The sequence below is a fragment of the Oncorhynchus gorbuscha genome, linkage group LG18, assembly GCF_021184085.1.
Source record: "Oncorhynchus gorbuscha isolate QuinsamMale2020 ecotype Even-year linkage group LG18, OgorEven_v1.0, whole genome shotgun sequence".
Classification (NCBI taxonomy): domain Eukaryota; kingdom Metazoa; phylum Chordata; class Actinopteri; order Salmoniformes; family Salmonidae; genus Oncorhynchus; species Oncorhynchus gorbuscha.
The window spans coordinates 56239809-56252499 of NC_060190.1; the positions used below are offsets into that span (position 1 = coordinate 56239809).

The following is a 12691-nucleotide window of genomic DNA, read 5'->3' on the forward strand; positions in this document are numbered from 1 at the left end:
TGTTTACTGTAGCTGGGATCAGGACAGTTTATTAATTCAAAGGCGCCAATATTACTTATCACATTGTGAAAATGATGTATGAAATCTCTGCTTCGCGTTATCTACTGCATTTTCAATACAATATAAATACAACACCTTATTTCCATTATTTGATTGTATTTCAATGTTTGACTTTCTTCTTAAAATGTCCCTGAGATCAGTTCTAAATGGAGAGTTCTCCCAAAACACAAACGTGACATTTTATCCATTGCCTTCTAATTTCTAGTGCCAGTGCTAAAGATGATCTTTATCTTTTTTGGAAACCCAAACTGTCGTCAGATGCCATTCCATCTCACTTTATACACAGAAGATATCCACTAAACAAAAAAAATCAAGCTGTTTATCGGTCTTTCTGTGACCGCAGGTAACTTTGGAACGAAGTTGCCTATAAATACACAGTTGCTGTAGCTTTCGCAATTGGACAAGCAAATGATAAAAAGGATGCTTCAAATTAAAACCGAGATGACTGCATTAAAACATACAGTCGGCCTGTTGGCTACATAGGCCTATGTACAATATTTAAATCATATTGAAATCAATTTCATGTTCAGTCAATTGAGTTCAATTTGTAGGCTACACTGTCTAATTTTTAACCTCAATATTTGTGTAAAAACATGTGCGCAATGATGTGACAAATGAATCTGTAATTTAGGGCATTATTATAGGTAAGCATGAGAATAAGCTGCCTCAATATTTGCAGCCATAATGTGACAATATCTCTCAGCTAGGAGCGGATCCCTCGTCAGTATTGATGAATAATTACAATGTTAAGGTAAGATTTGAATGGAGAAAGCTGATCAGAGAACAGTGCTGCCTTTCTTTTGATTCTATCAGTATCGACACATGCTCCAACATTGTACTTAGCGATGCGTGGTCTTTTGGGAAACTCATGTTACATCAGGAATGATGCACCATTAAAATACTTGTAAGCCTAAATCCCATTGCTATCGGGAAACTGAGTCCTGATGTTTATTAAGAGGTCATGTCGTTTGTGTGCAACAGTTGACCTGCAGGGGCAATGTGGTAAAGCACCAGAGGGCATGATGTCTGTAGTATCTCACAACGGCTGTCTGATTGTGTCTTTTCCCCAAGTACTGTAGGCCACTGTGCAACAACAACGTGTGATAATCCCTATAGATATCAACGCTATTGTGGTAACAATGCTAGAAGGGAGACAAAAATGTTGACAGAACATAAATAGTACAGTACAGTACTGTGTGTGAAAGAGTGTAGGACACGGTGTGATGCTGCATTGTGTGTGTGTGTGGAGGGGTGTCAGTGTGTAAGTGGTCATCTACCTTCTACTTTGGCATATTCTGAGAGGCGCTGGTAGTTGATCAAGGCTGCCTGCTCCAGACATTTACGGATGACTGTCTTCACCTCCTCCTGGGGCACAGGGGTGACGATATCCTTCATCAGCACCTGGGACAGAACAGAAGACATTGTAGAAAAAATACTTTTCCCCCTCTTTTTTTACTCCCTTTTTCTCCCCAATTTCGTGGTATCTAATTGTTAGTGGTTACTGTCTTGTCTCATCGCTCCAACTCCCGTAACGGACTCTGGAGAGGCGAAGGTCAAGAGCCAAGCATCCCCCGAAACACAACCCAACCAAGCGCGCATCCAACCTGGAAGCCAGCCGCACCAATGTGTCCACCGTACACCTAGCGACCTGGTCAGCGTGCATTGCGCCCGACCCGCCACAGGAGTCGCTAGTGTGCGATGAGACAAGGATATCCCTGCCGGCAAAACCCTCCCTAACCCGGACAACGTTCGGCCAATTGTGCGCGATGCCCCATGGGCCTCTCGGTAGCGGGCGGCTGCGACAGAGCCTGGGCTCGAACCCAGAGTCACTGGTGGCACAGCTAGCACTGCGATGCAGTGCCTTAGACCACTGCACCATCCGGGAGGCCCAATAAAATACATTTTTTGGGCTGTACCGCCATGGCCAGCTCCAGGCATAAGCGATTGCCAGTGGTGGAAAAAGGTACTCAATTGTCATACTTGAGTAGAAGTAAAGAGACCTTAACAGAAAATGAAAAAAGGGAAAGTTACGCAGTAAAATACTTCCCAGTAAAACACTTCCCAGTAAAATACTTCCCAGTAAAATACTACTTGAGTAAAAGTCTAAAAGTATCTGGTTTTAAATGTACTTTTTAGGACAGTGGTAGAAAAAGTACTCAATTGTCATACTTGGGTAAAAGTACAAAGTAAAAATAATGTTATACATCAAATCCCTTATATTAAGCAAACCAGACAGCACGATTTTCAGATTTTTAATTAGGAACAGACAGGGTCACACTCCAACACTCAGACATCATTAACAAACACAATATTTGTGTTTCATGAGTCCGCCAGATCAGAGGCAGTAGGGATGACAAAGTGTTATATTGATAGGTAATTCTGTCCTGTTTGAGCATTCTAAATGTAAAAAGTACATATTTTCTTTAGGAATGTAGTGGAGTAAAAGTAAAAGTTGTCAAAAATATTTATATTTTTTTATTTCACCTTTATTTAATGAGGTAGGCAAGTTGAGAACAAGTTCTCATTTACAATTGCGACCTATAAATGATTACTTATGTACTTTACACCACTGCTGATCGCTTAGGGCCCCAGGACGCTAGGGGGGCACCAACCCCTTTTTGGGGGGATTTTGTTAGTCACTATCACTCAGATATTATTAACATGCCTTAAGTAATGCAAAATGAATAGAATTGCATGAAACATGTTATACAATTGCAACATTTTCTCTCCGCCCCATGGCAAAATATGTAGAACGGGGTCAATATAAATAGACTGGTGTCCATTTGATTAATTGTTCAGCAGTCTTATGGCTTGGGGGCTGAAGCTGTTCAGGACACTTTTGTTTCTAGACTTTGCACTCCGGTACCGCTTGCTGTGCAGTAGCAGAGAGAACAGTCTATGACTTGGGTAACTGGAGTCTTTGACAATATTTTGGGCCTAGTATATATGTCCTGAATGTCAGAAAGCTTGGCTCCAGTGATGTACTTGGTCGTACGCACTACCCTCTGTAGTGCCTTACGGTCAGAGGCCGAGCAGTTGCCATACCAGGTGGTGATGCAACTGGTCAGGATGCTCTCGATGGTGCAGCTGTAGAACCTTTTGAGGGTCTTGGGGACCCATGCCAAATCTCTTCAGTCTCCTGAGAGGGAAAAGGTGTTGTCGTGCCCTCTTCACACCTGTCTTGGTATGTTTGGACCACACTTTTAAGCTGCTGCTACTTTATGTTTATTGTGGTATAGCGTGATGATATAAACCGAATTCAATATAATTCCAATGCAAGAACCTCCCAAAAATGTGCCCCCTCGGCGATTTCAACTGTTCCCTTAGTCACTTCTTCCTGGCGCCAGGTCTGGGAGGAGGGGGTGTGGGAGGGCTCAACCAAATCTCGCTTAGGTCCCACAAAAGACTAGAACTGGCCCTACAGTATGTACCACAAACGGGAAAAAGATGGGACTGCGCTTGTTGACCCTACACTTCTAGAGAACAGGAGACAAACATCTGTTTTACCAAGTAGCCTATATTATAAACAACATAATATAGAAATCAAATAGACAACTATCCATACAATCTGGTCAATTTGGATGGAACATTTGAAATATTATTCAGTTTTTTTGTCCCATAGCCTAAAGGAAGGTATTTGTCCATGGTTAATAGGACATAAGGTAAGGCTAAAAAAGGGTGCATAATAACATACCCTCTCAAGCAGGGACAAAGTGGCTTTCAGGGCCCCCTCCGGTCGACCAAATGGAAAACAGTACCTGTGAAAGAAATCCAGTTTTATTTATGTAGGGTTTCTATGAAGGTAGAGTACATTCGGAAAGTATTCAGACCCCTTCACCTATTACACATTTTGTTACGTTACAGCCCTATTCTAAAATTGATTCAATCATTTTCCCCCCTCATCAGTCTACACACAATACCCCATAACAACAACGCAAAAACCGGTTTTAAAACATGTGTACATTTATTTTAATTTTAAAAACTTTACTCAGTACTTTGTTGAAGCACCTTTGGCAGCAATTACAGCCTCAAGTCTACTTGGGTATGACGCTACAAGCTTGGCCTGGGGCGGCAGGGTAGCCTAGTGGCTAGAGTGTTGGACTAGTAACAGAAAGTTTGCAAGTTCAAATCCCTGAGCTGACAAGGTATAAATCTGTCATTCTGCTCCTGAACAGGCAGTTAACCCACTGTTCCTAGGCCGTCGTTGAAAATAAGAATTTGTTCTTAACTGACTTGCCAAGTTAAATAAAGGTAGAATAAAAAAATGGGGGGGGGGGTTCTCCCATTTTTCTCTGCAGGTCCTTTCAAGCTCAGTCAAGATGGATGGGAAGCGTTGTTGCACAGCTATTTTCAGATTTTTGCAATTCGTTCCAGTCACAGGCAGCAGAGAACTGGAAGGAAAGGCGGCCAAATGAGGTGTTGGCTTTAGGGATGATCAGTGAGATACACCTGCTGGAGCGCGTGCTACGGGTGGGTGTTGCCATCGTGACAAGTGATCTGAGATAAGGTGGAGCTTTACCTAGCATAGACTTGTAGATGACATGGAGCCAGTGGGTCTGGCGACGAATATGTAGCGAAGACCAGTCGACTAAAGCATACAGGTCACAGTGGTGGGTGGTATAAGGTGCTTTAGTAACAAAACGGATGGCACTGTGATAAACTGCATCCAGTTTGCTGAGTAGAGTATTGGAAGCTTGGAAGCTATTTTGTAGATGACATCGCCGAAGTTTGGCGGCGTGAGTGAAGGAGGCTTTGTTGCGGAATAGAAAGCCGACTCTAGATTTGATTTTAGATTGGAGATGTTTGTTATGAGTCTGGAAGGAGAGTTTACAGTCTAGCCAGACACCTAGGTACTTACAGATGTCCACATATTCTAGGTCGGAACCATCCAGTGTGGTGATGCTAGTCGGGCGTGCGCATGCAGGCAGCGAATGGTTGAAAAGCATGCATTTGGTTTACCTAGCGTTTAAGAGCAGTTGGAGGCCACGGAAGGAGTGTTGTATGGCATTGAAGCTCGATTGGAGGTTAGATAGCACAGTGTCCAAGGAAGGGCCAGAAGTATACAGAATGGTGTCGTCTGCATAGAAGTGGATCAGGGAATCGCCCGCAGCAAGAGCAACATCATTTATATTTACAGAGAAAAGAGTCGGCTCAAGAATTTACCTTGTGGCACCCCCATAGAGACTGCCAGAGGACCGGACAACATGCCCTCCAATTTGACACACTGAACTCTGTCTGCAAAGTAGTTGGTGAACCAGGCAAGGCAGTCATTAGAAAACCCGAGGCTACTGAGTCTGCCGATAAGAATATTGTGATTGACAGAGACGAAAGCCTTGGCCAGGTCGATGAAGACGGCTGCACAGTACTGTCTTTTATCGATGGCGCACAGTACTGTCTTTTATCGATGGCGGTTATGATATCGTTTAGTACCTTGAGCGTGGCTCAGGTGCACCCGTGACCGGCTCGGAAACCAGATTGCACAGCGGAGAAGGTACGGTGGGATTTGAGATGGTCAGTGATCTGTTTGTTGACTAGGCTTTCGAAGACCTTAGATAGGCAGCGCAGGATGGATATAGGTCTGTAACAGTTTGGGTCCAGGGTGTCTCCCCCTTTGAAGAGGGGGATGACTGCGGCAGCTTTCCAATCCTTGGGGATCTCAGACGATATGAAAGAGAGGTTTTACAGGATGCTAATCGGGGTTGCTGCAATGGCAGCGGATAGTTTCAGAAATAGAGTGTCCAGATTGTCAAGAACAGCTGATTTTGGGGGGGGCGGAGCTGTTGGCCGAGGTTGGAGTAGCTAGGAGGAAGACATGGCCAGCCGTTGAGAAATGCTTGTTGAAGTGTTCAATTATCATGGATATATCAGTGGTGACCGTGTTACCTAGCCTCAGTGCAGTGGGCAGCTGGGAGGAGGTGCTCTTGTTCTCCATGGACTTTACAGTGTCCCAGAACTTTTTGGAGTTAGAGCTACAGGATGCAAATTTCTGCTTGAAAAAGCTGGCCATTGCTTTCCTGACTGACTGTGTGTATTGGTTCCTGACTTCCCTGAACAGTTGCATATTGCGGGGACTATCCAATGCTATTGCTTTATATATATATATATATATTTGCAAAAAGTAACATTACCTGCTTTCGCGTTGTCATTATAGGGTATTGTGTTTAGATTGATGAGAATTTCTAAAAATGTAATCCATTTTAGAACAAGGCTGTAAATAGTGAAGGGGTCTGAATACTTTCTGAATGCACTGTATTCCTTCATCATAAGACCATTCTTTATCCTCAAGGAGTTCTATAATTTATAAATGACTAGCTTGTTCTTGAGATCAGAATGTAAGTAACATATAGCAGAGCACAGTGATTGGCATATGTCATGATCTACAATCTGATGAGTCCCATAGGCATGTCTGTGCCAGGGTCAGTTACAGACTTGGCAGTGAGTACAGTACACACCTGAAGTGTGTGATCTGGTTCTCCAGCAGAACACGCAGCCTCTCCTTGATATCCTCAAAGCGCTCCTTCTCCTCCACAGTCACCGTCCCTATCCCGTCAGGCCTGAGGGACATACAGTACCATAGAGTTTATATGGTTGGAGCATGGGGCAGGAAATACCAAGGTTGTGGGTTTCATTCCCACATCGTCCACATATTGAACAATGCATATACATTATGTATTAATTGGAAGATCCCTTTGGACAATTTTTTGGGCTAAATGTTATTTTAAAATTATCATAATATCCCAAATCAGAGTAGGCAGTATTGCCACCACTGACACAGTAATCACAGGGGTCACACACAAGGGTCAAACGGTCACTGGAGGTCTAACTGAGAATTTCAGCTAACATACAGTAATACACATGTAGTATGTAGTTATACGTCCACAGCAGAGCCTACAGGACAAATCCAGCGTATGTGTGGTGTATTCTACAGGTAAGAGCCAGCCAGCTATCTGGGAGAGTGGGGCCACTGGTATCTCAGAGGATGGTTACAGGGGGGGGGGGGGGGGGGGGGAATCCCCCTGCCCTTCACACACCCCTATGGCAAGCTGTGGCCCCCATCGTGTCTGACAGGAGGAGTATCCCTCCCCACCTCCCTCCTCCTTTCTCACTGTCCTTCACTGGGATGACATCCTGGGCCCGGTGACAACAAGCATGTCACGTCTCCTGCTCCTCAAGCCGCTGTCACGGCGACCAGTGCCTCCTCTGTCACATGCACTCACGTTCCCCTGTGCTCACGTTCCCCCATCCTCAGCCGTGTCACTAACTATAAGGAGATAGGCCCCTCACCCATGCTCCCTCTATGTGTGTGTGTTTCAGGCTATGATTGTCAGTGTGTTTTTTTGTGTGTGTCTTCATCTGAGGCATGTCATAAGCAATACAAAGCCCAAGCTTTTAATAACATGGTATGTGATGTGAAAACTCAGAAAACAAATTTCATAATTTCACTCTAATTATGCCTAGCCTTATTTTGTTCTCCTACACGGCTTTCATAATGTTTTCAAAAACTCTATTGTCATGACTACATTGAAATGAGTTGTCATTTGTCACAGAGCGATCAGAGAAACTAATAATATCAGAGGAACACCACATCAGAGGTCTCTGCCTATTTCAAAAGTGTGTGACTGGAAATTAATTACAGCCAAATCACAAATTGACTCGTACATCCAATTTAAAAAGATAAAAGCCAATTCTATTTACTCTTAATTTACTCCCAGGCTACTGTACTCCCTATAATATTCAGTCCATGCCCTGTGGCTATAAGGCTATTAGGTTGTGGGTGGGTGAGGGGAGTAAGGAGGGGTCAGGGTAGTGAAGGGGGTCATGGCCAGAGAGGGGTTTCTCTCGCGGGCAGCACAGGGCTGTCATGGTCATGGGGACTGGAGGCGGGCTGGCTGTGGCTTGGGCTCGGACAGTGGCAGGAGACACTCGCCCGTCACCCATGATGACCTGTCATCCTGTCATCCTTGACCTTCAGGCAGGCCGGCTGGAGAGCGCCCACTACAGTACACTACACCCCCCTCCCTCCCTTATTTTCTCTCTCTCTCTCCATCCTTCTTTCCCTCTCCCTCTATTCCTGAACCTCTCTCTCTTTTCCTCTGATTTTCCCCTCTCGCTCTCCACCCCCACTCCCATCCTCCTGTCTTGGAGCTACTCCCGTCTCCCTGTCTAGCCTGATCATAACAGGACTCAAACAGACAGCCCACCTCAGCTCGATCACTGTCTGTTACAGGATGGGGGAGGGGTGGAGGGAGGGGTAGATTGGGTAGGAGGAGTGTCAGATTGGGGCAGACTGGTAGACTGACAGACAGCTGCCCATGACCTTCGCCCCTCAACACTGTAGTGACACTCACTTGTTTATGTTGACTAGAGATCAAGCCATTATTATGACATACAAAAGTCTGGGCAGATGTACACAAACACACAAGTACAAACAAGCTTACATATGTATGCAAGTACACATGTAACCACAGACATTTTATTATTTAAAAAACTCTTGCAATACTCATGAATTATTTCAATATTTCATGTCACAAAGGTCGAATGGGAGTCACAGTGGATCTATAAGTGAGGAGGAATACACATTCACATGTTCGTCAGAACTTCCTATTTTCTAGTTGTGATGTCAGAAAAACAACTTTGTTTCATTCAAAACAGCATTTGTTGTCATCTTTTGGTTGAAAAGGTCAAAGTAAGTGGTGAAACGGCACAACCCGGCCTACAAAACTTGTAATTTCGACTTGGCGGGTCATTCAAGTAAACTTTCTAGACGGAACTAGGAATTTCCGATAACTCCAGTAGCATGTGAAAGTGAGAGAAGCACCACAGACTCTTACCTTCTGGGACTTGGAGTACTTTTACCCCCCCAAACTCCATGATTTTTTGAGTGTGTGTGTGTGTGGGGGGGGGGGGGGGGTGTAAAGGTAGCTTTGAAGCTCTGCCTCGGTTACGGGCCAGTTTAGCAACTCAGACAGTCTCGGACTACAGGTTACATGAGGGAGAGGCAGGGGTGATGTTATGAGAGCAAGCAAGGAAAAACAGAGAAGAGAAAAGTAATGGCAAACAAAAATAATAGACAATGAGAAACAATTAATTGACACCAGAAGAACAGACAACTAAGAAAGAAGAACAATTGAATAATATACGCAAATCCCAACTGAACACGAGAGACTTAAAATCATAAGTGACTGAAAAAAGTGATTTCAAAAATAATATTAGAGAAAGTAAGCTTTGACTGATGCAACAAACAACAAGCATGGGATGTTGGGTGGAATACACACTGGGTTAGAGTCTTCTCTGAATGAAATTGATTCTTCGTAGAAGGTTGGTGATAGAGTGGCTTCTCTGAACAGGGATTCTTGGTTTGCTTTCATAAGCATCACATGACATTCATACGCATAACACGCATAACATTTATGACACACACAAAGACAGAGAGACAGAGAGACAGAAAGAAAAAAAGAAAGAAAGAAAGAAAGAAAGGAGGGGAGATAGCATAGAAGGAGAGCTGTACGTCAGTTTTCTGTACCTGTTGCCGTGGACGTGTGAGGCACAGAAAGCAAAGCTGTAGTGTAGCAGGGTGGGGTCAATCATAGCCCCGTTCTCCGCCCGCTCCAGCAGGTCGCCCAGGTAACACAGGTGTCTGTGACACCCCCGCACACCATTACGAGCACAGTACTCATCCATGACAAACACCTGGCCTGGACTGAGCCAGCCCTGCAAAATTGACAAAGGAGGGGTTCAATGACAGAATTACTTATATGGGATCACATCCCAAAGCAAAAGACTGAGGGAACCACTAGACTTAACGTTCCTCACCAAACAGGAGTAAGAGTCATTGAGCCTGTGGTCCAAGGTGAGGCGCTGGACCATCTCAAATAGGGAAGAGTGGTCGAAACTACAGGGGTTGGCTGAGATGAACTCATCCATGCCGTGTTTCTGTGCCCGGTCCGCGTCTGTGTCCGTCCACCCCAGAGAGAGAGAGAGAGAGACAGCCAGCACACATGGAGGGAGAAATAGGATCCAGAGAGGAGTTAGAAATATCAGAGGATGTGAATTGCTGAAGAAGTGAGAGGGTGAGAGAGCGTCACTCAAGCAGCGGGAGGGCCCTATTCTATCAAAGCCATTAAGCAGGTTTACATGAGACACAAATACTGTATATACACAGTACCAGTCAAAAGTTTAGACACACCTACTCATTCAAGGGTTTTTCTTTATTTTTACTATTTTCTGCATTATAGAATTATAGTGAAGACATCAAAACTAAGACATAACACATATGGACAAAAATGTGAAACAAATCAAAATATATTTTATATATAGATTCTTCAAAGTAGCCACCCTTTGCCTTGATGACAGCTTTGCACACTCTTGGCATTCTCTCAACCAGCTTCATGGGGAATGCTTAACCAACAGTCTTGAAGGAGTTCCCTCATATGCTGAGCACTTGTTGGCTGCTTTTCGTTCACTCTGCAGTCAAACACATCCCAAACCATCTAAATTAGGTTGAGGTTGGGTGATTGTGGAAGCCAAGTCATCTGATGCAGCACTCCATCACTTTCCTTGGTCAAATAGCCCTTACACAGTCTGGAGGTGTGTTTTGGGTCATTGTTGAAAAACAAATGATCGTCCTACTAAGCCCAAACCAGATCGGATGGTGTATCGCTGCAAAATGCTGTGGTAGCCATGCTGCTTAAGTGTGCCTTTAATTATAATTAAATTACAGACAGTGTCAGCAGCAAAGCACCCCCATACCATCACATGTTCTCCTCCCTGTGTCACAGTGAGAACCATGAGAGCCAGTTTCATCAAATCAAATCAAATTGTATTAGTCACATGCGCCTAATACAATGGGTGTAGACCTTACAGTGTAAATGCTTACTTACGAGCCCCTAACTGACAGTGCAGTTTTAAAAAATACAGATAAGAATAAGAGATACAAGTAACAAGTCATTAAAGAGGAGCAGTAAAAAATATATACAGTACCTTGCGAAAGTATTCGGCCCCCTTGAACTTTGCGACCTTTTGCCACATTTCAGGCTTCAAACATAAAGATATAAAACTGTATTTTTTTGTGAAGAATCAACAACAAGTGGGACACAATCATGAAGTGGAACGACATTTATTGGATATTTCAAACTTTTTTAACAAATCAAAAACTGAAAAATTGGGCGTGCAAAATTATTCAGCCCCTTTACCTTCAGTGCAGCAAATTCTCTCCAGAAGTTCAGTGAGGTTCTCTGAATGATCCAATGTTGACCTAAATGACTAATGATGATAAATACAATCCACCTGTGTGTAATCAAGTCTCCGTATAAATGCACCTGCACTGTGATAGTCTCAGAGGTCCGTTAAAAGTGCAGAGAGCATCATGAAGAACAAGGAACACACCAGGCAGGTCCGAGATACTGTTGTGAAGAAGTTTAAAGCCGGATTTGGATACAAAAAGATTTCCCAAGCTTTAAACATCCCAAGGAGCACTGTGCAAGCGATAATATTGAAATGGAAGGAGTATCAGACCGCTGCAAATCTACCAAGACCTGGCCGTCCCTCTAAACTTTCAGCTCATACAAGGAGAAGACTAATCAGAGATGCAGCCAAGAGGCCCATGATCACTCTGGATGAACTGCAGAGATCTACAGCTGAGGTGGGAGACTCTGTCCATAGGACAACAATCAGTCGTATATTGCACAAATTTGGCCTTTTTATGAGTGGCAAGAAGAAAGCCATTTCTTACAGATATCCATAAAAAGTGTCATTTAAAGTTTGCCACAAGCCACCTGGGAGACACACCAAACATGTGGAAGAAGGTGCTCTGGTCAGATGAAACCAAAATCGAACTTTTTGGCAACAATGCAAAACTTTATGTTTGGCGTAAATGCAACACAGCTCATCACCCTGAACACATCATCCCCACTGTCAAACATGGTGGTGGCAGCATCATGGTTGGGGCCTGCTTTTCTTCAGCAGGGACAGGGAAGATGGTTAAAATTGATGGGAAGATGGATGGAGCCAAATACAGGACCATTCTGGAAGAAAACCTGATGGAGTCTGCAAAAGACTGGGACGGAGATTTGTCTTCCAACAAGACAATCATCCAAAACATAAAGCAAAATCTACAATGGAATGGTTCAAAAATAAACATATCCAGGTGTTAGAATGGCCAAGTCAAAGTCCAGACCTGAATCCAATCGAGAATCTGTGGAAAGAACTGAAAACTGCTGTTCACAAATGCTCTCCATCCAACTTCACTGAGCTCGAGCTGTTTTGCAAGGAGGAATGGGAAAAATTTCAGTCTCTCGATGTGCAAAACTGATAGAGACATACCCCAAGCGATTTACAGCTGTAATCGCAGCAAAAGGTGGCACTACAAAGTATTAAATTAAGGGGGCTGAATAATTTTGCACACCCAATTTTTCAGTTTTTGATTTGTTAAAAAAGTTTGAAATATCCAATAAATGTTGGTCCACTTCATGATTGTGTCCCACTTGTTGTTGATTCTTCACAAAAATAAGTGTGTTTTATATCTTTATGTTTGAAGCCTGAAATGTGGCAAAAGGTCGCAAAGTTCAAGGGGGCCGAATACTTTCGCAAGGCACTGTATATACAGGGGAGTGCCGGTACAGAGTCAGTGTAT

The 12691-nt window shown here is 43.8% G+C and overlaps 1 protein-coding gene across 6 annotated transcripts in view; it reads right to left on the reverse strand.

The window, feature by feature from the left end:
• The window catches only part of cadpsa (Ca2+-dependent activator protein for secretion a), a 150755-nt gene that overhangs the window by 46572 nt on the left and 91492 nt on the right, over window positions 1-12691 (reverse strand). For all 6 annotated transcript variants that reach the window (XM_046311415.1, XM_046311414.1, XM_046311413.1 and 3 more), the window contains exons 13-17: window positions 9874-10010; window positions 9584-9771; window positions 6513-6614; window positions 3755-3818; window positions 1338-1461 (exon numbers count right to left, since the gene is read on the reverse strand). In XM_046311415.1, the coding sequence (XP_046167371.1) occupies window positions 1338-1461; window positions 3755-3818; window positions 6513-6614; window positions 9584-9771; window positions 9874-10010 (615 nt within the window). The remainder of the gene's footprint in view (window positions 1-1337; window positions 1462-3754; window positions 3819-6512; window positions 6615-9583; window positions 9772-9873; window positions 10011-12691) is intronic.